General features: G+C 36.9%; 1 protein-coding gene across 2 annotated transcripts; it reads left to right on the top strand.

Moving 5' to 3' along the window:
* The first annotated feature begins 1419 nt into the window (after window positions 1-1419).
* Window positions 1420-26463, top strand: fxyd5 (FXYD domain containing ion transport regulator 5). Of its 2 annotated transcripts, none has more exons than XM_048161529.1 (9): window positions 1420-1574; window positions 9818-9863; window positions 11121-11250; window positions 11609-11728; window positions 12357-12431; window positions 13086-13115; window positions 18285-18359; window positions 18466-18511; window positions 25891-26463. In XM_048161529.1, the coding sequence occupies exons 3-9, from the start codon at window positions 11241-11243 to the stop codon at window positions 25913-25915; spliced, it is 381 nt and encodes a 126-aa protein (XP_048017486.1). In that variant the 5' UTR covers window positions 1420-1574; window positions 9818-9863; window positions 11121-11240; the 3' UTR covers window positions 25916-26463. The 2 variants fall into 2 exon arrangements, with proteins under 2 accessions (XP_048017486.1, XP_048017487.1); XM_048161530.1 differs by lacking the exon at window positions 1420-1574 and adding an exon at window positions 1691-1800.
* The last annotated feature ends 37 nt before the right edge of the window (window positions 26464-26500 follow it).

Raw genomic sequence — 26500 nt, 5'->3', positions numbered from 1 at the left:
AGTTTAACCCTTAAATGCATACCTCGGGTCTTTAGTGACCCGGGACGTCATTCACTACCCTCCTCCTCGTTCATTTTTTAAAGTTAGACATCAACCTTCTTGGTATTCCTCAATCAATTCATTATAAATAATATAACAAGAAAATAAGTCATAAAATTATAAAAGAATGCCTATTTTTGTATAAATTTTTTGTAAAAATTGTATAGGGTCGCAAACGACCCGAGGTGTGTATGAGTGTACGTATATTTTTTCTGCAGAACAATAATTGAATCTTAGATAACGGAATAAGTGCAATTCACCTTTATTCCACAAGGTGGCAATGTCTGATACACAATGCTGAAGTGACGACTCATTTAGACAGAAAATGAAATAATAAGAAAAACATGAAATGGCTCAGCGATTTACTGCAGAACAAGTACTGAACGCAATCAAATATGACTGTAACTGTTACAGGATGAATCTGGTGAAGCTGTTAGCGATCGAAATATTGATTTTAAAGATGTTGAAAATTATATCGTTTTGAGAATACGTTTGAGATCGCGAATGGGCTCATATTCATGACCTCAAACATAAAACTAGCCCATTATTTGCTGAATTTACTGGGAAATAAGCTCTGATGAGGACAGTGATGATGGCATAAAACATCTGCTCAAACTGAACCCTTTCAAGCTCCAAAAGGTAACAAAATATGATTTATTTTATTCTTCTGTAATTGTTACTCTAATATCAGAGTAATTTTATATTATCGCGACAGGTAGAGATCCTTCCGTGTTAGATATAGATCCGGGTCGATAAAGACCCGAATATGTAAGAATGACTGGCGAAACAGTCATGCATTTAAGGGTTAAGTTGGAAATTGTATTTTCAGCTCTATGCTCAAAAAGTGAATAAATGGATTGTAACTACTGCATAAATATATGCAAAAATAAATAAATAAATAAATAAATAAATAAAATCATTATCAAACTAAAATACAGTGCATCAATTTCATTGAAATAATAATTTTTAAAAAAATTTGACCGCCACGCGAAGAGCACCAGAGGCTTAAATTCAAGTCTATGGTTTTTACACATTTTATCCACATTTTATTGACCGACAAATTAAATTTGCCTGATAAGCAAATATGTTGTTGTTTTTTTCTACATTGGTATAACAATAAAAATTTAATAAAATAATTTGTATTTGTGTATTGCATATACATACAGACTTTATTTTGATCTCAGGGTAGATTTTGAATGAACAGACACAAAGAGCTGCTTAGGCAATGAGCTACAGTGCTGATACACACACAATGTGAGAGGCTGGCATTAACACAGTTTGAACTGTAGACAATAGCTGATGAGACGGGCATAAAAGAGGACTGGCAGATGTGGATGGAGTGAGGGGCTGAGGGGCCTCAGCACCAGTGAGAACGACAGACTGTGAGAGGAAGTCTGAGGACAAGGAAGTTTGACAAGGGCGTGGTCAATCATCTGCCCAACTTACATTTCCTTTCCGTTACAAGGAACTGACAGATGCTGCACTCTGTTCAACTCTGATTGGATGTGATACGCAAGATCAAAATGAGCATCAAGGTAAGTGAAACAAAACAGTTAATATTTGAAGTTAGACTTATTTTAAGAGATTTTGAGCTTGTTGAGTATTACATACAAGGTAAGCATTAGAGAATGAGAGAAAAGTAAAGATATAGAGGGAAGGCACACGTGCTCCAAGCATGTGAGGTCACTGTGGACCAGCCTTATCGTTTATCTGATCCATCGATCATGTAAGACCCAGAGGACGATCTGTCTTTAGAAACAGGTAAACATACTCACTCACCTGCAGTTACACAGCCACAGTTCAATACAGACTTGCCCTCACATATATCAAAGTGGCTACTTCTAATGAAAAAAGGTCTCGGAGGCCACAAAATAAAAGATTAGAATTTATGGAAAAGGGGCAAATAAATGTGTAGTATACTTATTTATTGTTATTATGAATGTTTGGAATGGTTTGAAAAGACAAAGGTCAGGAAAAGCTGTATTTCATGTAGAAATGTTATAGGTCATATTTCACCCCAAAATCTGAAGAAAATAATTTTGCATGAAGAAAATGAGCCATATTTTAGTGCATATAAAAATAATAAAAAATTTTACTTTATGACACAATAATGTAATGTCACAAACACTTTACACAGTATCAGCTTATGAAGTTGTTTGAGTTTGTATTATTTTAATAGTTAATGCCATGTTAGGAATGTTACTTTGAAAGCTGTTGCACATTAATGGATAGGTCCGTTGAGACATTCACTCTATTTCTTTATGACTCGAGTCATCTCTGCATTAAATTGGTGTTATACACGATACAAACTATTGGCTTGATCTAAACGTTCAACTGTAACTTAAATTGAATGTTCAGTGATAACATGTGGACAGCAGTACTTTACAGGAAGTAATGCATAGTAAAATTAAAACAAAATGGCACCACATCCCTTCTTATTTGTTGTTGTAGGTGAAGTGGAGATAACTGTATCACAATTTGCTCATTTATTCAGAAAATGTTTCGCTAGCCTAAAGCTGTGATATGATGCTTTAATTATCTTTGACATGTCAACAGTCATACTTGTAATTAAATTTATAACTTAATTGAATCTGATACAATTTAACTATAAGGATACAAAGGTTTCCTGCTGCGTTGCATTCTCCATGTGCAGATTTTAGCATAGGGCCACATTTCTGCCGGCTTACAGGAAGCTTTTCCTCTCATGCAGATCATTGCACAATGTGTTGCAATATTGTTACCAAATCAGACCAGATAGCATGAAACTATTCAAACACTTGTGGAGGTTTTTTTTTTTAAATCTATTTAAAATTATTTTTGTATGATTTAAATGATTATAAATTAAATTTCAACCCTTCAAAAAATAAAACAAATTAGTGTTTGTTACTAACTGCCTGTTATTTGTGATATTATTATGGTGAGTGCATTGTGCATTTAGTAATGTTACATTTACTCAACGGTTTTACACTGTTTCTCCCTCGGATTATTAGAAAGATTGACCCCTACTTGTCAACAAGATGAATGTAACAGTATTTCTTGCATTTGAATGCAAATCTCAGTATTACTATAAATTTTGATGCTGGCACAACTTACCCCGAAGCATCTGGCATAGTTTAGATCACAGCTAAACTACCATTCAAAAGTGTACTTTTCTCTTTTTTTTAAAGTAATTGATACTTTTATTGAGAAAGAATGCATTAAAATGTGAAAAGTAAAGAATTTTTTTGCATTGTTACAAAAATTTCTATTTCGCATAAAGGTTTGTGCACACCGGCACGATAATCGCATGCGCTTATCACCATGATTAACGCCTCGTGACTAAACAAAGGGCGCCAATGTGAGTGTGCACACCAACATGCCAAACGCCAGGTGTAAAAGCATAATTTAAAAAAAAAAAAAAAAAACACCTTGGGTTCGTTTTTGGGTTTGACATGCCGTGTTAGTAGGGCTGCACGATTAATCGCATGCTATTCTCACGCGCATTTCGTCAGTAAAGCCGGTTCCCTGATTACCGCTAAATCGCCATCACCTGTTTTTAAACGCAGCGCCTTTTAATAGACGGAGCCGTAGTTCACGGACAAGCCACGCAATATCGCGTTCATTATCGCAGGCGACGCCATCTGCGATATGAACGCGATATTGCGTGGCTTTTCAGTGACCTACGGCTCTGTCTATTAAATGCCGCTTCATTTAAAAAAAAACCAAAAAGCAGGTGATGGCACCTTGGGTAATCAGGGAACCGCTTTACTGACGAAATGCGCGTGAGGATGCATGGATTAATCGTGAGCCCATGCCGTGTTAGTGTTAAAAACTGGCCAACCAATGAGATTGGCTTTTTTGTTCACGTGCTTGGAGCTACTGAAGTTATAGTAAAACACAAGTTGGTGGCGCTCAAGCACAAAACGGTCTTGCCGAGCACACATTGATAAGAAGAAGACGACAAAGAGGAAGTAAGTAGACTAGGTGCTAGGGTTGTCACGATACCATAAAAATGTCTTATGATACTATACCAGCTGAAGTATCACAATACCAAGTAGTATCGCGATACCATGCAGTATACAAAATGAACCAAACTTTCATAAAAACATGAAAACAGATCAGATTTTTCTCCGAATACTTCATTAATGAGAATGGATAACAGGCTTTTATTACCAATCAAATGAATCATTGTAAACAAAATTCATCTTAGCACTGCACAGAAGCTTTATGAACTGACATTACGATGTAGCATTTATGCATTTACACTTCAATTACAATTGCATAAATAATGTTATGATATTAATGTTTCAAATATAAAAATTTGAATATAGAAATAAAAATGTTGGCAGAAAAAAATGATAGAATATACCTACTTTTAGATGGTAAAAAAAGATAGAATAGGCCTACTTTTAGATGGGAGACTAAAGTTGCCAGTAGGTGGCAGCAAGTGTTAATGATTAAGTCAATGAATCATTCAACCGATTCCTTCAAAACGGCTGATTCATTCAGGAACGAAGCAAATGACTGTCTTAATGAATGGATTAGTGAGTCAGTGACTCGCCCAATTTGTTCAAAAACAGATTAATTTAGGGTGCGTTCACACTTGTCATGTTTGGTTCGATTAAAACGAACCCTGGTGCGATTGCTCGGTTAGTGCGGTACATTTGAGCATGTGTGAACGCTTCCATCCGAACCCTGGTGCGCACCACTTCGGTAAAGTCGGTTTTATATTCACGCATTCGGACTTCTGATAAATTCAGACTTTCCAATAAATGTGCAATAAATTAATGTTTGCGAATTTTAAGCAGCGACATGATATTGACAACCAACGATTGGCAACTTACAACATTTTTTACAGTCGATCAAAATAGGCAAACATTGTTTTAATGGCATATTTACTTGTGAATGTCCACTTAATGTCCAATGTAGTGTGATTAACAAGGCTATTGAATACTGATGTCTGAATGTGCGAATATAAAACCAACTTTACCGAAGTGTGCGCACCAAACAAGCAGACCGAGACCGCTGAAAAGATGGGTCTCGGTCCGCTTCCAAACGAACTCTGGTGCGGTTCGAATGATTATGAACGCAACACGGACCAAAGACATGTAAACGAACCAAAAACAGGAAGAGGAGACCCTAAAAAGGACAGAATACTCACGCATGTCGGTTTTTCTCGTCATAGTCGCGAGTTTGCCCATCACAGGCATCAGACGCGCGTCTCCACGCAGCAGATTGTTTGTGTGTGACGGAGGGATTCCCGCCGCTGTTTTGACTACTTTACACATTTTATAAGCTCTTCACGAGTTCCCAGCTGGCCAAAATACCATCACATGCAGGCTACGCACCGCTATGCACACATAATGAGCGCATTTACATCAGCACACAGCATTGAGCTTGTTTGAGATGCATCGGCGCTGCGCAGACCGATCGGTGTATGACATCAAAGTACCGCGAGAGCGATTCAAAAGCATAAGGAATCATATGCTCTCCAAACGCTCTCGCAGGAGTTTGATGTCATACGCCGATCGGTCTGCGCAGCGCCGATGCATCTCGAACAAACCTATTGTTTTGGATGTTCGGTAAGTTCCGTCTCAAAATACGTCATAAAATCCGACCAATCACGTTGTGTATGTATCCCTATGCCTTTAGGTTTGGTATCTTTTGGTTCAGTGATTGCCAATCTGAACGCTAATCGAACCAGGACTAAATGTTTTTTTTTTTTCTTCTTCTTTGGTCCAGACCAAATTAACCAAACGAACTGAACTACAAGTGTGAACGCACCGTTAGAAACGAAACAAAAACAGCGCTCTTGCTTGTGTCACGAACTATCAGGAGCATTTTTGCCATCTTGAAATATCTAACCCTGACTGGAGAGCAGTATGTATATTAAAACATATAATACATTTATAATAATAAATTCACCATTGATATGATTGATAAGAACCGAGTGCAAAGCTGCTATAGCTTATTGATGAATGGAATTGCAGTTATCTGAATCGTGTTCGCAAAGATGTTTCTAGAAACAAACTATTTAATCTTTTCTAGAAGTGGTCAAATGAGCAATGGAAAAACTGTGAGAATTCATTCTTATATAAAGATTTTATGATGTTAATTAAGTGAATTTCAGACCCTTTCTCCAGATAAAATGCACTGCGAACAACAACGTGCAAGTGCAGCTTTATCTCATTGCAAAATTAACTGAAGCATCAGAAAACAATAAGGCGCTAATTCTACAGAGCATTTACTACACAGGGCACAGCAGACAGTCAACGGCAGTCTCTTGTAATGTTTTTGCAAGGCACGCATGTTCAATTTAAGTGTACCTGCCGCACATACAACATTCCTTAAGGTACTGACGATACTACCGTTTAAAAAATACAATGGCATCGCCAGTATTTTGAAGCTTTAGTATCGCGATACTACCGTAGTTACCGGTACACCGTTCAACCCTAATGGGTGCTCTGCCAGTTCTTGGCCACACTAATAGATGTGTAGGCCATTTTATTTCTGTATTTTTATTGTTTTTTTTTTTTGTTTTTTTTGTTTTTTGTTTTTCCAGAAATACAGTTGAGAATGTTATTTCATATTTATGTTTATTTGCACTACCGTTCACTTGCACTACTGTCATTGTGAGTTATTTGCACTACCGTTTCTGACTACCATCTCCACATGTCATGTATATGCCATATATGCCATTATATATCTGTATTTTTATTGTTTTATTTACATTCAAGAAATATTATTTAGAATGTCTAATTCATAAATATTTTATTTGCACTACTGTTCACTTGCACTAAGCACAAGCGCCATATACTGTCAGGGAGTGAATCTGTAGGTGATCACCAGTGAAAATCGCTTGGATATGAACACAAAGATGCGTCGAAAAAACGCTGGTGATAAGCGTGCGTGATAATCATCCCGGTGTGCACGAGGCTTAATGCTGTTATTTTGAACTTTCTATTCATCTAAGAATCCTTAAAAAAGTATCATAAGAAATATTAAGCAGCACAACTGTTTTCAACATTGATAACAATAATAAATGTTTCTTTATCATCAAATCATCATATTTTCATCAGATTTCTGAAGGATCATGAGACACTAAAGCTTTGCATTACAGGAATAAATTACATTTTAAATATATATCAAGACAGAAAAAAAAATCTTTTAAATTGTAATAATATTTCACATTATTACAGATTTTACTGCATTTTTAATCAAATAATGCAGCCTTGGTGAGCATAAGAGACTTCTTACAAAAACTTACAACATTTACCAACCCCAAAATTCTTGAACAGTAGTGTATCATTTTGGGGAAAAAATGTTAATTTTATTAATTCATTGCTTTTTTTATCAACTTGCATGATTATAGAAAATCTGACATGGAAAATGTCACATCATTCTCATGTGCATCCTTGTAATGTATCTTTTCTAAATATATGTGCACAGGGGCGACAGTTTACCCAGTGACACATCTTACCCCGCTTTCCCTGACACACTATTACTCTGCTATCATTGGTTCATATTTAAAGCCATGAGTTTTGGCTGCAGCAGTCTGTTCTCCACACCTACAGGATTGCAGTATTTTGGTCCTGCTGTTGTTTGATTATACTAATGGAGAGCTTGGTGACTGTAATGCCGGCCTGTCATCTGATGTGTCATAATCCAGTGTTTGTATTATGCGCTTGCTCATGTCACTGTTGCTAAGTAACCCCTCCCATCAGAAACACTGGCAGTCTTCTATTGTTTGGCTTTAATGGATCAAAAGGCACAAATTTCTAAAACAACCATCTCAGAATTGATTGGCTAATGGTAATGTTGGGAAATGTCAAGACCTTTCATCTCAAACACCCTCATTACACGGGCAGAATGTTTACGGCAGTATGAGAAGATCGTAAAGCACCATGACATACGCAGTTGCTAAATATTCAAAATTAAATCTTAAATGACCCTACTTACTACCTTTCAAAAGTAAGTTTTTTTTGTTGTTGTTTTTTAATGTTTTTGATAGAAGCCTTATGCTCACCAAGACTGTATTTATTTGATCAAAAATACAGTAAAAACAGAAATATAGTGAAATATTATTACAATTTAAAATAAATGTTTTCTATTTTAATATATTTTAAAATGTAATGTATTTCTGTAAAGCATAGCTGAATTTTCAGCATCATTACTCCAGTCTTCAGTGTCTCATGATCCTTCAGAAATCATTCTAATATGATGATTTGCTGCTCGAGAAACATTTCTTATTATTATCAATGTTGAAAACAGTGCTGCTTAATATTTTTGTGGAAACCATTATTTTTTTTAGTTCAACAAAACAGCATTTATTTGAAAAAAGAAATCTTTTATAAGAAAGACTGGTAGTACATTTAGGCATTGTCTTGGCAAACTCTCATTCTGGTAACACACTTTTCTACACACACAATTCGTAACATACTTTTCTACTATCCAACTATGCAATTAATCACCAATGAATAAGCATAAAACATTTGGTAACATTTTAGGGGCTAATTTTCACTATTAACTAGTTATTAACACATATTATTAGCATATTGGCTGTTTAGAAGTATTTATAAATCACATATTAATGTCTTATTATGCATGACTATTCTACGTCCCTTAATCCTACCCAATGCCTAAACTTAACAACTACAACTTACTAACTACAAGTACAATGAGGAGAAAGTTGTAGTTAATAGTGAATTTGTTCCCCAAAAAGTGTGACCAAACTTGTTTCTGCAATATTAAAGGGTTATTTCACACAAAAATGATAATTCTGTCATTAATTACTCACCATCATGTCGTTCCACACCTGTAAGACCTTCATTCATCTTCGGAACACAAATTAAGATATTTTCAATAAAATCTGATGGCTCAGTGAGGACCTCCATTGCCAGCAAGATAATTAACACTTTCAAATGCCCAGAATACTAAAGACATATTTAAAACAGATCATGTGACTACAGTGGTTCAACCTTAATATTATGAAGCGACAAGAATACTCTTTGTGTGCCAAAAAAAACAAAATAACGACTTTATTCAACAATATCTAATGATGGGCAATTTCAAAACACTCCTTCATGAAGCTTGAAAGCTTTACAAATCAGTGGTTTGGAGCACGTATCAAACTGCCAAAGTCACATGATTTCAGTAAACGAGGCTTCGTTTTGTCATAAGTGTTTCGAAATTCCAATGGTTCACCATTAGGGGGCGTGACTTTGGCAGTTTGATACACGCTCCGAACCACTCACACAATCGTCTATCTCTAGATATTGTTGAATAAAGTCATTATTTTGTTTTTTTGGCGCACAAAAAGTATTCTCGTTCGCTTCATAACATTATGGTTGAACCACTGTAGTCACATGAACTGTTTTAAATATGTTTTTAGTACATTTTTGGGCATTTTAAAGTGTTAATTGTCTTGCTGGCAATGCAGGTCTCACTGAGCCATTGGATTTTATGAAAAATATCTTAATTTGTGTTCTGAAGATGAATGAAGGTCTTACGGGTGTGGGTAATTAATTAATGATTGCGTAAGTAATTAATGACAGAATTTTAATTTTTGGGTGAAATAACCCTTTAAACAATTCACATTATAGAAAGTAAAATTGGTTGCAAATGGCATTTCATATTGCTTTAAAGGTGCGATAGAATAGAAGAGAATAGAATGCTAAAGTAACAGCAGAACTTTGTGGGAAAATCTCAAAGTAATTTTGTACATGGAGAACATGGAGACATTCTTTCTAAGTATAACCTGTTTGTGTATTTGTGATTGTGGGTGTTTTCTCTTTTTCAGATCATGTTGCGAGAGGTGTCCTTTTTTCTGTTACTTGTCTTCAGATGTGAGTTTTCACTATCCTGCTCCTTTCTCTCTTTCACACACACACACACACACACACACACACACATTCACTCCATCTTTTATTACGTTACACATAGGCTATACACTATAAACATTTGTCAGCATAATCTAATAAAGCCTATTTTTAATAAAATCCTACATTACCAAAAACCACAAATGACCAGCAGGTCTAATATGTGGGATTTTTCACATGAATATTTCCGATAAAAGATTGATTATAGTCTTTCTGCAAGTAATCACAGTGTTTGCCAGAAGAATTGCTCAGTCTCATGTGGCCATTCATCTTGTGAAGAGATTCATTGGAAAAACTGTGTGTAGCCGGAAAATGCATACAAAAATGCTGCGACTCATCTCTGCTAGACCACAATTAGTCCTTGTTCTGTGGCAGGGTCTATGAGAGGCCTGCCTTCATTACAAACCACTGCACTCTACATCACCACACTGTTATTATGCCAGACTCAGAATACATTTGCATTCATCTGCTGCATGTGTAATCTTGAACTCTGAAGTCAGCCATGATCATTGTGCTGAATGTGTTCTTCAAACACTCATAAGTTATAATGGTGTCAGGAGGAGAATGTTGGTTATGCTCTAAAAATTCCTCAGGTCGTCTTGTAACAATCTCAGATATTTGTCTCCACAGCCTTAATGAGAGTATCAGTGATTGGACAGTGCCACAGAACACAGCCAATCACAATCTAACTCACTCATTCTGTAGTTTTAATAATAATAAATCTCTCCTTTATTATCTTTATCTTTTTTATATGGTGTCTTCATATTTAATACAAACTTCCTTTCTCACTGTTACTTTGAAATACATTTTTTTTTAAGCCTAAAATTATAAGTCAGTTCATCTATGCAATAGATATTGTCCATTTTAAGCGGGTGTGTGTTAATGCCATTTTCTGGTCTTTTTATACACTATAAATAATATCATAAGATACCCATCAGCCTTTAAAATAATATTTGAAAACTTGCCAGGGCACATTGTTGAAAATTCCCCTGGGAAATCAATATCCCAAGATCTTGAACAGTATGCCAGAAAACTTACTTTACAGCAACTCTAAAATATGTGAGAGTATGATCAGCATCCAAATGACCACGTATAGGTAGTTGCTTACTCTATATTACTTAAAGAGAAACACAAGATTTCTTTATCCAAACTTTTTCTGTCTTTAAAGAAGCAGATGATGTCTTTTACTCCAAAGCCAAAATGTGTCTTTTTCTGTCTGTAAAGGTTACGCAGTTGAGAATGTGACAAAAACAGATACCACGACACTACCGGAAAGCTCTACACCTCCTGGAAAGCTCTACACCTCCAGAAAGTTCTACACCTCCGTCCAACGCTACTAGAACCATGGGTCATGGTAGGATTTTTTTTTTTTTTTACATTTTTATTTCCCTGCATAACCATTCGGAGATTGCCTATTATGTCTTACAGAATTGTTAGTTCATGTTTTATCTGTTTATTCTATGCTATGTTTGCTGTTTTGAATCTAAGTGTTTGCAACAGAGCTAAACTGAGTTACAGATCCAGTACAAAATGTGTAGCAACATTCCCTGGTTTCCCTCACCTTGATAACATACTCTGTAAAGTTTAATCTGTCTCGGAAGGAATTGATTTCTGGTGGCATAATAAACCAGCGCTTTTTGTTTTTGACTTGTATCACCATCTCATAACTCAAATACAATTCAATCACAAAAGTGTTCTCCTTGTTCCTCCAGTTAACCAGGATGAAACAGGGGTGACAATGACCCCCACCGTACCTGCGCCGATCACAAACATCTCTACAGACTCCTCTGTGACCTCTGCTTTGACCCCCAACAAGACATCTGACATACAGCGTAAGCTTTGATGGCTATGACTGAAGTATAACTTTGGTAAAACCTCAGACTCAAACAGAAGGACTTTCAGTGTGGAATTGTGGGATTGGGGGAGGGTAACAGAGCCAGGGATTGCATGAATAGCTGAGAGGCTTCCTCTTTACTCATGCAATTCATATCAAGGGCACACATAACTTAGAAACTAATTAGCAGGTAATTAGAAAATGTTCAACGCTCTTTCCATGCTGAGAGGCTTAAAGATAATGCTGCATTTCTGCGGGATTGCGGAGCACTGTCGTGGTGAGCTGATATGCTTTATGAAGAATCAACCAACCATATATCCTGGGAGAGCGTGCCATTGAAATATGCAAGAATTGAATTTGAAAGACAGGGCCGGACAGAGAATGAGTGCTGCTGGAATTTAATTAGAAGCAATTACGGACAAATCCATAGGATTGAGATAAGGGGGAAGCGTCTGCTTTTCACACTGAAAGTCTTTGCTGTCAACCTAAATTTATGGACAAAAACGGGATTCAAAAGCTCACTCCTATTCATAATTTTGTGAATTTGAGGAAAGAATGTACATGCTAGATTAGGTTTCTCTCCTTGTCTTTCTCCCTGACCTCCCCTCCCTCTCATTTTCTCATAGCAACTGACGTTACCACCACCACCACCACCACCACCACCAGCACCAGAACCTCCACAACCTCCAAAACTGTGTGGGGTAAACTTTCTCATCTTCCTCATCTGGTGCTTATTTGACTGACTTTTCACTCATGATAGGGTGATATATTGGAGGAGGTAGTTTCCCCCTGTTTTCAAAAAGATTTTGTGACTTTTGTGTATAAATACTATCTAAAAATATACAAATATAAATATGTACATATATAAATGGTCAACATAAAAAAATTAAATTGTACTGAAATGCAAAAGAAACAAAAAAAATTAGTACTTTTCATTGCATAATTTTTGGGTAAGATATCCTTTTAAATTCCAAATGCATATATGAAATATGAAAAACCCATATCAGTCTCCATTACTTTTCACTACAAATCATTAAGTCATTTGCATAAACAGCATCTCATTGGCTCAACCCTGATTGGATCATAGGAAATTCATGTTGGAGATCATTTAAGGTGGACAGGTGAAAGGAAAAGTCCTCTGATTGTGTCATCCCATTAGAGCCATTAGAAGCAGCAGGCTCATGTATCCATCATAATGAACACAAATATGCCAGCACACACCCACACATATAATAGTAGCTTATTTTGCATATTAAGAAAAGTATAAAGTCCAATACATTTTATAGGCATATAGACTGTTTTCAGGTCTTGTTTATATGTCAAAATCTATCTAAACTGTACATTTTCCTCAACAGATAAGAGATGGGATAAGCCGTTTACTTACAGTAAGTATCTATTTAATCAATCAGTAATTAATGCTGCTTGCTAATGCAGACATCACAGTTACCACTGGAACAAACCCCTAACCCAAAGTATTAAACGTCGGCCTATAAATCATCCCACACCGTTTGTGCTATAGACATGGATGAAACTTTAAATCATGTTTTTTGGGGAAGAGTTGTGCTAGAATGTTTCTAAGTTATTGGACTTATGATTCTCACTTAATGGATGGTAAAACATCACAGTAATATAATCACAGGGTTATTTTATATTATTTATATACTATTATAGTTTTAGCAATTTGATGGTTTTTCTTCTTTTTTTAAATATTTCAGTTTCGAATTGAATTTTATTTGTTTTAATTTTGTGTTAATTCTAGTTTAATTTGTGTTCAATTCATTATGTGCTTTTGTCATTTTATTCTTTTTTTATATTGCTATTTAGGTTTAATTTCATTTTATTTCAGTTTTAATTAGTCTTACTTTTTATTTATTTCCTGTTAATAATTTTTATGCTTCTACTTATAACTAAATTGAAATTCAAAATGCTGCCTTGGCAATAAACTGAAATTTAAGTTTAAGTTTTTCAACTAATAATTACATTTTATTTTATTTCAGCTTTATTTTGATTAAAATAAATGTTTAATAGTTTTGCTGTGTCCGAAATTGCATACTGCATAGGTACTACATTTGGTTTGAAACTTACTTCACAACTGTTAAAAATGTACAGTATGTTCTATATTTTGTATGAATTAAATTCGGACATACAATATCCGCCATGTTGCCACTGTCACGTGACCTAAGCCACGTGCCACTTGAATGTTCGCCGGTTCCTGCCTCCTTCTTCCCATTTTTACGAACTGTGTTACATTGGTGCCGAAACCCGGGAGGAAGGAGGGACATGCTGTCGGAGAGCCCTCGCTGCTAAGGGGGATCGCGGTGCTGCGTAGTTCGGGCAGCGCGGGAGTGTGTGTAGACCGCGAGAGGCTGCCCGAGGCAGTGGTACTGGAGCCTTGTGAAAGGTGGGACGGAGACCCGGATGCCGTGCTCCTGGGACGAGGTGGGGTGGCTGCCGTCCTGGAAGGAGGCGGGAACCGGCGAACATTCAACAAAACTTTAATCTCAAAATAAACAAACAAAATGAAAGTAATGCCGGCAGACCTTCGCGGACGTCTGCCGGCCACACAAACATAATAAAACATAAAATAATATCCAGGCCTGGTCCTCTCTCGTCCTTCACGGTCGTCGCTCCTCCTTTTATGCTCCCGGAGCTCCTCCGTGAGAGACTCAAGGCCGGTGCGCCTCCCAGGTGATGCTCGTTATCACTTGCGTCACCGGCCTTGCGCCGTTCCCTCACGGCTCTCGCCCGCCCCTGGTCGCCACAATGAAATTGGACATACTACTAGTGATGGGAGAAAATTAGCAAATAAATGAACAAATTGCTTTGCAAAATGATTCACTGTTTCAAAACGTTCAAAATGCCTTTCGCTGGTGATGCCTGCTGGTCAGAACAGTGTAAATGCAACAAAATCTCAGGCTAAACATGAATAAAATGTCTCAGGTTACACATGTAACCGTGGTTCCCTGAGAAGTGGAACGAGACACTGCGTCCGAAGACAATATGGGGAATGCCTCCAGCGTGTGTCTGAAGCACATGATTGTCACACAATGTCATTGGCCGGCGATAGCCCGAGAAGTGACTATGTGTGCGACTGTAAGTACAATAGGGCACTTGTAGTACGTCAACAACTTCTTTGTCTGAAGGAGACGTTACCAGGTATCCCCGAAGCATGGCAGCTAGATGCAGTGTCTCATTCCACTTCTCAGGGACCCATGACTACATGCATAAACTGAGATGTGCTCTTTCGAATGAGAACTCACACTGCACCCGAAGAAACTATGGGGATGTACCTACTCCGCTATACTGAGGGAACAACTGCCTAAAAGGCTAAGATAAGCAAAAAGAGGGCTCAATAGACTTAGATGCCAGAGACCAATCCCTCACTCAGGTCAAACACAGGGCTGTCAGTGACACTATTCCCTAAGGCCACAACCAAGGCCCATGCCCTATGCAAGGAAAAACCCTTACTGGGTCAGGAAAAGAGTGCCTGCCCCAGGGCAGAGCTCAAGTTCTGGTAATGCCTGTCAGGGAATTTTCCTGTATTCCCTTTAAGGGAATACAGGAAAAGAGAAAAGTGAGTTCCCTCACCTTGTCACTATACTAGGGGGATCAGGTTAAACCCCTGAGGACCCCAGGGGAGCTGAAAAGACATGCTCAATCCTGCCTGACTAGAAATCAGCATCTCTGAGCCAAAAAAAAAAAAAAAATAGGGCCAGGGACAGGTCCAATCAAAGACCAAGGTGGCCTCACAGGGGGCCGGACATTTGATGTCACTGTCTAGCTGGAGCTCAGGTGAGCAGAAGCCTCACCAGAACGACTCTCATAAATGAGAGGAGGCCAGCCCTACTCAACCTTAGAGAGTTTACCAAGGCAGCCTCACAGAGGACCAACACTTGATGTCACAGTCCATCTGGAGCTTCAGCGTTAGGACAGTTTATCAGCATCCCGGAGGGCCGGACACTTAATGTCACTGCCTAACTAGAGTTCAGGTGAGCGGAAGCCTCAGCAGAATGACTCTCAAAAGCGAGAAGTGGCCAGCCCTACTCAACCTTAGAGACAGTTTACCAAAGCGGCCTCACAGAGGGCCAAAACCTGATGCACTGTCTAACTGGAGCTCAGGTGAGCAGAGGCCTCAGCAGAAATGCTCTCTATAGCGAGAGGAGGCCAGTCATACTCAGATCCAAAGATAGATTATCATAGCGGCCTACATAGGGCAGAACACTTGATGTTACTGTCTAACTTGAGCCCAGGTGAGCTGTGACCTCAGAAGAATGACTCTCTATAGTGAAAGGAAGCCAACCAGCTCAATATAAAAACAGTTTATCAAGGGGGCCAAACCAAGGCCCGAACACCTGATTTCACTGTCTTATTGGACAGGAGTCCAACCATGCTTAACTTCAAAAGACAGTTTACCAAGGCAGCCAGACTGGGGGCCGAACACCTGATGTCACTGTCTAGCTGGAGCTCAAGTGACTGGAGGCCTCAGTAAAACAACTCTCTATAACGAGAGGAGGCCAAACACACTCAAGGCTAAAAGACAGCTCACCACAACGGCCCACAGAGGATCTGACACATTTGATGTCACTGTCTAGCTGGAGCTCAGGAGAGCAGAGGCCTAAACAAAACAACTCTCTAGAATATGAGTTGGCCAACTACACTCATCCTAAAATACAACACATCACAGCGGCCCGCAGAGGGCCGACACACTTGGTTTCACTGTCTAGCTCGAGCTAAGGTGAGCTGAGGCCTCAACAGCTTTGTTTTATAGCAAGAGAAGGCCAACATACTCAGCCTCTGAGATAATTTACCAAGGCGGCTTCAAAAAGGCCACCAAACTGTACTACTCAATTTAAATACTCATAATTCCTCAGAATTGCATATATTATCAATTTTTCAGTTTTGTTTGTTCCATGGATGGCTCAGCTAAACAGACCAATTAAGAGAGTATTAACTACTATTATACCTTTTAATTATACTAATGTCTAATTAAAACATCTACAAATGTATAAAACTGATCAAAGATCAGGTAAAAACCATTGACACTGGGCAGCGATCTCAGTGAATCTGCATTATTTATAGGTTCTCAGAGATCATCACTCCCCAGCGGTGAAACAGTTATGATGCAACAAAGCCTCGTTTACTGAAATCATGTGACTTTGGCCATTTGATACACACTCCGAACCACTGATTCGAAACAAAAGATTCATAAAAGTTTTGAAGCTTCATGAAGCAGTATTTCAAAATAGCCCATCACTACATACTACTCAGCTCACATAATGTTTTTTCGCCTGCTATATAGTATGGAAGTAGGCATATTCGAACGCAGTGTTTTAGTTAACTATAATAACTCTGTCTTGTGTAACCCGTTGACGACTAATCAAGAAATGTGACAGTTTCATTTTTAACGTCACAGCTGTGCTGTTCAGATGTTAATTGTCTGCTGTTTTTTCTGGTACAGCGGCATACAAGCCGCTGACAGTGCGTCCGCACACAAAGACCGGAGGAACTCAATCTCCCTGTCAGTGGAAAGTATTGTGTTTATAAGAAGCACAGAGGTGCCGAACATGGGAGAACTATTACTGACTCAAGTGCTGTAATTTAAAGCTTTTGACTTGGCGACAGTCGCTGTTTCAATCACTTCCTATTGTTAGGGCAGCTACAGGGCATCTGATGTTCAAGAAATAGCCTCATTAGCCGTGACCCGTAGATGCCTCTGTTCTGCAATCATTCCCCAGGAACTGAGTTTATAAGTGCCTGAATATGTTCCAGAGTCATCAGTTAAGGGTGTTTTATGCCGATTGATGTTCACTGTTACTTCAAAGGTGTGTGGGGGGGGGGGATCAGCTACCAGACAAAAGTCCCTTAGGAAAAGGGCATACTATAATAATTACTTAATAAAAATGTTTAAGTGCAATTAAAAAAAAAAAAAAGAAAGAAAAAAAGAAATTTTACCGCAATACAATTTAAAAAAAAATCTTTGATCTTGGGGTGTGATGTGATCATGTTTGTGAGATTCACACTAAAATTTAGAGAGCTCATAAAACATTTTATTATAATGTTATATTATTATTGCTGTTTTCACCTAGTTCTGGCATGAAACTCTGACGGTGCAGGCTGATGGGTCTTTAACTCGTTTCGTAGCATCATTATCTCACAGTACAGCTGACTGGTTGCTGTTGCATCAGCGGCCAATGAGCTTGCTGCTCAAACATTCAAATATTTGGCATTGTTTGCTGTTAGCAGTCTGCAGCAAGCTTTCAGAACCCTCCTCCTTCCCCAGCTCCAACCTGTGTAGATCTGCTACTGGGGATAATTCATGTATGTTACATTGCTGAATGTGAAGTTTAAGATTTGTTAATAAAACTGACTTTTGCTGCTTCTTCTTCTGAGGGAGAGACACAGTGATTTAAGGCCGTATGTGACACCCGTCACATGAAATTAAAATTAACGTGACTTACGTATGTTTTTAGACTGTTAGACCAGATTGTTGTGTGTGTGTGTATTTATTTATGCATAACATGATTTTTTTTTTTTTTTTTTTTTTTTTTTTTTAGATTACACATCTCTGCGTCAAGTAGGGTTGACCATTGCTGCTGTTCTTTTCGTGATGGGAATTTTGGTGCTTGGTTGTAAGTTAACCCAACTTCAAGTTTCAGTCATGATTGCTTCGAACAGTCACGTTTGAAATCCTCAAACCTCTTTCCTCACTTTTTTTTTTCATCCTCCGTCTGAAAGGTGGAAAAGTTAAACGAATCCCACGGTGTCGAATTGGCAAAGGAAGGTGAGCAAAATCTCTCTAGTGTGTGTTTGTGTAATGTTTAAAGTTAAAGTCAATGGCATACTACCAAACATATTATTTCTTCAGTATAGTATAGACTGTGCAGTATGCTTATTTGACAAAATGTGCACTATGTATACAACAGAACACAGTGTGGAGAATACTGCATGCACACAATGCATGATGAATAAACTGGAAATAGTATAAGCAGCCATTTTTATACCTTTCTTGATTTATTACTTTATACTTTATTTGTCCCTGTTAAGGGAAAATTGTCTTGGGCAATTATTATTTTTTTTTTTATTGGACTGCCAAAAGGGTAATATTTTCATTCTTTTGGACTGCTTAAATATATTTTTATATAAACAGTATGCCATTCTGAATATTAGGCTAAAATAGTAGGTGGTATACAGTATATACTGCACATAATTTAATATATTCAGTAATTAATAATTGTATATAACATTTTAAACCAGTATTTATATATAATAACTAGTAAAACACCAATAAATATTTTTTTTATTGTTTTTTTATTTACACTATGTAATTGTTGGCCCTCTAGCAGTTAAAAAAACAAAACTGCAATCATTTTACGGAAGTACTTTTTTTGGTTGTGCTTTAGCTCTGTGTGACTGTGCAGATGAATATGTGACCTGTGCTGGCAAAATGAGTTGGAATGCACTACAGGCAAAACAAGTGAAAAATGTCAATTTTGGTCTAATTTGAGGTTTTCACAAAAATTTGTTCATTAAGTCCTTGTCTAGCGATCCCAATGCTCCAAATAGCAATTAAACATCTAAAAGTATCTTTATTTGTATGTTTTCTGAGAGGAGTACCTTTCCTTTGACCATGAAAAATGCAGTTTTTCTCTGCTCGCTTCTTGACGACTGGCGCTTCCAGTCTGGTATCTTTGTAAAGCGTAGCATTCCAACTTTGTGAATATTCATAGTGAATTCTCGATGGCATGAACCAATGAAATGTGATTTTCAAACTCATGCTGATGTAAACAAAATTATCTTACGCTGACTGACAGATCCAGAGCGCTCACACAAAGACACCTCAGACAGCGTGCAATCCCGATATACACATATTACAGTATTTCAAAAAATCTGTCTTGACAAGTATTCACGCAAACATGTTTTAAGTGAACGTTTGGTTAACTGTTGGGAAAAAAAAAACATCTGTTGTGTAACATCATATTAGAATTAGATCCGTGTGGTACAGTATGTCTTAGGTTGTCTGTTTCATTAAAGGCACAATATGTAAGATTTTTATATTAAAATATCCAAAAACCACTTGCACAGTGTTATATATTTCATTCAGATTATCCTAAATGTTTCCAAGAATTTGTAAATTCAGAGAAATTCACAATTTTAAATAGTGCCCGTTCCTCCCTTGTCACTTGTCACCTGTCAATGACGTAATAACTGCTTTATTTCCGCTTGTACTGCATAGTAACCAAGCTAGCGGCACACTGTTGTTCTTGTTGTTTTGTTAAAACATTATGGACCATGGCAAGCAAATTTTGGGCCAAAAGGAGAAATAAAATGAGGATCAATATCGGCGTGGCGTTTCTGAGATAGTGAGAGTTTTGCGACAAACTTTGACTTGACAGAGACGCCGCTCTTGCACGTTATTAGACAAGGTAAGCGAATGTACATAAGACGAATCAATGTTATATAGCTCAACACGATGAAGTGTTAGAATATCATCAGTATGATATTCTAATGTTGATCTAGCTTACTGTTAGTCTCATACAGCCAACAAACTAATACATAGAATAACATTACAACTTTCAACACACACAAATGCAGTTTAGTATGATAGTGTTATGTTAGACCAAGTGAAACAGCGCTGCGCTAGCTCACAATTTTAATTCATCAAATAAACTGACCTGTATTAATAGTATTTTAGCACTTGCAAGTAGTTTGGTATGAAATGTCCTCCTTCCTTTGTATCCCCTGTGACTCACGTGTGGCACTGATATCTGTCTCTGGTAACACTTTAGAATAACTCACGCTATGAAGCATTAGTTAAGCATTAGTAAATAGTTAATTCCTCATTTATAAAACATGAATAGACATTAGTAAGCCATTTATAAATACAGCTATAAATGCTTTGTTCTTGATTTATAAGCATATCTATAATGAGTTTAATAATTGTATTTTCATACTTTATTAATGATCAATTTATCATTTCTAAATTATGTATTACATTATTCACAAACCAGTAATTTAGGAGTTGTCAGTGGTTCATAAGATCATTTAGGAAGTGTCAGTAAATGATTAATAAAATATTTAAATGTACATTTATGCATCTTATTATTTAGACATATAGTATTAGTTACTCTGTGTGTTAATAAATGCTTTATTAACATATTCCTAGTGTCAAAATTACCTCGGTACTAACTTTAAAACATTAGAGAACAGCAGTGCAGAAGATCACTGAACCTTTAAATCTCATTTATAAAAGCTTTACAAAGCATAAATAGTCCTCACTTTAGATGAGCTCACAAAAATAGTTAACTGACTACTTCTAAATGTTTTATAACTACCTGAATTAATCATGAATTGCAGTAGGAATATGTGTTAATAAAACATTTACTAACACACTAAGTAACTATTACTATGTGTCTAAATAATAAGATGTATAAATGAATGTTTAAATAGTTTATTAATCATTTACTTACACTTACTAAATGAACTACTGACAACTCCTAAATAACTGGTTTGTAAATAATGTAATACTTAATTTAGAAATGATAAATTGATTATTAATAAAGTATGAAAATACAATTATTAAACACATTATAGATATGCTTATAAATCAAGAATAAAGCAATTATAGCTGTATTTATAAACTACTTACTAATGTCTATTAATGCTTTATAAGTGATGAAATAACTATTAACTAATGCTTAACTAAAGCTTCATAGTGTGCAGTTATTATAAAGTGTTACCCTGTCTCATTAGCAATCGCACCCCGTTATTGTTGGCCACGCCCTGCTTCATATCACTGTCATGTTAAAAACATGAATGCATTCACTCATCCATAAACATTATTTCCACATAAATATTATTAGATCTGTCAGCATGGCGACAAGTTCCATGATTCCAAGCTCATTCACTGCGTCATCAATAGACCCCTTAAAAGTTTGTAAACACTGCAATGTTTCCTGGTGGGCGGGGCTTAGCTGGAGGCAAAAAGAGATGCTGGACTCAATGTTGACAACCGTAAGGTAGCATGTTTTTGGAGGGATTTATTAAACATAGATGCAGAAGAAGGTTCAGAACTGTCCGAATATGTACAGTCACTGACTCTGCGGGACCGTGACAGAGCTTTTTGTAAATTAACTTAAGTTTTGGATGTTTTCTAGACAATATATGAATTACTTTCGGGTGGTTCGGGGAATTTTGTCAAGGCTTATTGTCTAATGTAACCTAATGCTGGGCTAACTATGATTATGGCTAGCAATGTGGATTATTTTAAGAGACCATTCAAAGGATGGCACACACATCTATCGCTGTATGTTTGTTTAACATTTAAGCTAGCTAGTGCCCTGAAAGTTGGCGACTTTTCACCTATAATACAGAAACTTGCTGATTTGTACTAGATAAAACCAACACACCATTAAATATGCATCGATTATTTTACCTGATATGAAGTGTGCACTGCAAACACAAGCATTATTTATGATCGTCTCTGTCCAGTCTGTACGCCGTATTGCATTCAACTACAATTATCTTTTTGATTTCTGTGAAGGAATGTCTGCCGGGATCTGGTAAAACTATAGTTTTGGACCAAAAGTCCTGTTCCTTCTATTCTGGCAGCCAAAAACACAACAAGACGACATTTTAAAGTCAAAACCTCAAACTTTTAGCGCGCCTGCTATGAGTTCTTATTTATGTTTTGCCTCCAGCTAGAGCGGTGACGTCACAGTGATGTAGGCGATTAAGGGGTCTATTTATGCCTTTGTCATTGTTTTATAGTTTAGCGACCCCTAGCGGAAAAAAAACAAACAAAAAAACATACTGTGCCTTTAATGTTAATCGAACAACTGTGGAATCAAGGAAAAAAAGTTGAATATATATATTTTTCCTTTAGATATGGGTTTTTACGGAGCCCCGCACATGACATGCAAGAAAAAAAAATTTAATCGTGGGCACGATTTACTAATTCATTCCCTCGATTTATAAATCATGTGCATGATTTATAAATCATGTAGGGAACAAATATATGGGAACAAATGGGAACAAATTTTGTTCCCATATAGGGAACAAAATAGTAAATCTTGCGCACGTTTTAGTAAATCGAGGGAACTAATTAGTAAATCGTGCGCTGTTTTTTTTCCCTGCATGTCATGTCCGGGGCTCCGTAGGTTCTGGGTTTTGTGCCAAATTTGGTGGTATTACCAGGGATTTCAAGGTATGGTTGCTTGGTGATTTTGTTTTGGAACCTTCAGAAAACTTGAACTCGATTTTTCTCAAAATTGACTTTGCTGATTCTATCGACTTCAAACAGGTGTAGCTCAGTCATTTTTTGTCGGATTCCAAAAAAAAAAAAAAAAATCATAGGCTACATAATTTTGAAGGTTTTTTTAATAGAGAATGTGAAAATAACAATAACTCATTTTTGATAATTTGCTCATTGCGACTCATTTTTCAAGCATGGGTGAGGTCACATATGGTTATCCTACTGCTCATAAGTACGCAATTTCCTGTGAAATCCATCCCGACAGGTTTAAAATATAAATACTTATAATAGGCTTACCATAGTCAATCAGGGTAAGACAAAAACACGCTTTAAAAGGACTGATGATGTATTGACTCATTATTTATATTCTGTTAATTTTGATTAAAAAAAAGTTACATGGTGTACCTTTAACAGGAAAGAAACCTTGTTCTAAAGTGTTACCTTGGCATCATCTCTTAAATAAGAGTGGTTATTTTGCTCTGTTATTTAGATTTTGTGTAAAGATGTTTTCACTTTTGGCACACTGGAAATAGATGGGGTGTATTATGGGATACATACAGTAGTCCATGCTGTTAGCTCTCCTGTAAACTGATTATTTAGGCAAATGTAGTAATTAATTCAATTTACCTATGCATATAGAACATTTGCATACTGTGCATAGAATACATGCTATATACTGTATCAACTGTAAAAGTAGTATGCTATCCATACATAGCCATTGTTTGCTGCTTGAATGCATTCAATGATTGAGCGCCTAATAACTTTTGACCTCTTTTGTAACTTTATGATGTGTCTTTATAATCATTACAGACTTCATTGTGTTTAGACGCCAATAAGGCTTTTATACAGATTGTTCCAAAGCACATGATTTCAATCTTGCCACATATGATGAATGCAAAGAGTTTAACTTTAATGTGCTTATTATACACTCTCTGTGCCATTTTAAAATGGAAATTTAAAAATGAAAATACACAGCAACTGCATGGGCAGAATGTCAACTGAATTGACTTGTGCAAGAGAGACAACAAAACAGTATATAATTTTAGTAATATAAGAGAAGAATAATGACATGCTTCTCTTTGAAAAGAGCCTTCAAATGGTCTCAGCTATTAAGGCAAAAAGGCGTAATTTTCTTTCTTTGCAAAATTGTTACAAACGTTAACACTTTACCTGGAAAAAAGCAGCTGTTGACATGGCTTTACCTCTCACAGAGCTGATGTGAAAACCCGCTAAAGGCTTTAACAGCTGATTTATGTTATATTTAGTGGAATATTTAATGCCCTATGGGCTATAAAGTTACATTATATGACTTTGGAGGGAAGGGTAAATTTTGTAAGCAAGCAGTCATTTTGCACACACTTTTAAAGTCACCATGAAATCAGAATTGACCATTCTTATTGTTTTATATATAAATTATATATCTGTGCACATCATTTTTTTTTAATCAATCTGCCCTTGTAATTTTTAATCAAAACAGCTTCCCCTCCCTCTTGCAACAACATCTCTTCTCTAATGATGTGTTTAATGGTGCAAGGGTGGGACAACCTGTCACTCACATGAGAGCGACCAATAGCAAACCACAACGATCCAACCATCCAATCAATTCCAATTCTATCCAGTCAATGGACAAAATCAAGTCCCGCCCTACATTTTTTTTTTTTTTTTTTTCTCGAGAAGCCATTTCACTCACATATACATCACAGAAAAGTAAGAAAGGACTATTGGTAACTTCCATTTCATTCCAACGTTAAAGGGTTAGTTCACCCAAAAATGAAAATTCTGTCATTAATTACTCACCCTCATGTCGTTCCACACCCGTAAAACCTTCGTTCATCTTCGGAACACAAATTAAGATATTTTTGATAAAAATCCGATGGCTCAGTGAGGCCTCCATTGCCAGCAAGACAATTAACACTTTCAGATGGCCAGAAAGCTACTAAAGACACATTTAAAACAGTTCATGTGACCACAGTGGTTCAACCTTAATGTTATGAAGCAACGAGAAAACTTTTTGTGCGCCAAAACAACCAAAATAACAACTTTATTCAACAATATCTAGTGATGGGCGATTTCAAAACACTGCTTCATGAATCTTTAAAAGCTTTCTTTTGTTTCGAATCAGTGGTTCGGAGTGTGTATCAAACTGCCAAAGTCACACCCCCCCAGTGGTGAACCATTGAAATTTTAAAACACTTAAGAGGTAAAGAAGCCTCATTTACTGAAATCACGTAACTTTGGCAGTTTGATACATTCTCCGAACCATTGATTCGAAACAAAAGATTTGTAAAGCTTCGAAGCTTCATGAAGCAGTGTTTTGAAATCGCCCATCACTAGATATTGTTGAATAAAGTCGTTATTTAGTTTTTTGGGTGCACAAAAAGTATTCTCATCACTTCATAACATTAAGGTTGAGTCATCGTATTTTATCAAAAATATCCTTAATTTGTGTTCCGAAGATGAACGAAGGTCTTACAGGTGTGGAACGACATGAGGGTAAGTAATAAATGACAGAATTTTCATTTTTGGGTGAAATAACTCTTTAATAAAACCGTATTTCAGTTGACTTGTTAAGAGCATTCCCACAGGTGAAAATCTGATCACAGTTTATTAAAAAATACATCATTCTACATTGATCAAGAATCATTTTTATAATTTTGTACTGCCGCTTATGTGCATAATGTTAATGTTGACGAACTGTTTTGTATGTTTTATTTCTGTTTCCTTCAAAGAAAAAAAAGGTGCCTTGATGAATTATCAAAATGACTTCACTTTTTTTTCTTTTCTTTTTTTTTTTTCTTTTTTTTGCTTGAGAAAATTGATAAAGCACACAAATAGCCATTCTGTCCCCCATTATTTCCTTTCTAATCTTTTTTTATTTTATATTTCTCTCTCTCTCTCTGGGTGTCTAGTTCATACCAGGTGACCAGAAGTTAACACTCTTCTCGGCATTGATCAGCGGCTCGGCAATAAACAGAAGAACAGCAGAACACAAAGGAGCCAGTCAGACCTGTTCCGACAGCAGTTACAGACTTACATTTCCCCCTTGTGAGAACAACATCATAAGGACAAGATGGAGAGGTTGTGTGTGTGAGCGTGTTCATTATTTCAAACTGATCTCCGGGTTTGTCACACCGAAGCGCCGGGGAATAAGATGTGTGCTATCGTGCGGCACTAAACGCCAGCGGTAACACAACGGCTGAGACTTCGGCAGATCCCAACGTAATCACGCGTCTCAGACACAAAATCCCTTCATCCCTCCGCTCTCCTGCACCAAACGGCTCTGTTTAAGCGTCAAACTTTGTACAACACAGGCCTGTACTTCTGTTTTATTATTATTATTTAAATTTGTGCATCCTCAGGTGTGTCAATCATTTGGAATTGGAGGGAAGCGTTGTGTAGCTCACAAGCGCCCTCAAGAGGCCTTCAGACACATTTATCATGAGTTCTCCCAAGAGGAGAGAATAAAAACCATTTGACTCTGATTCATGTATCTGAATTTATCTCCTACATCTTGTCCTT

The sequence above is a fragment of the Megalobrama amblycephala genome, linkage group LG16 (genome assembly GCF_018812025.1).
Source record: "Megalobrama amblycephala isolate DHTTF-2021 linkage group LG16, ASM1881202v1, whole genome shotgun sequence".
Classification (NCBI taxonomy): Eukaryota; Metazoa; Chordata; class Actinopteri; order Cypriniformes; family Xenocyprididae; genus Megalobrama; species Megalobrama amblycephala.
The sequence above is the reverse complement of the archived record's forward strand: the minus strand, read 5'-3'. Positions and strand labels throughout refer to the sequence as shown.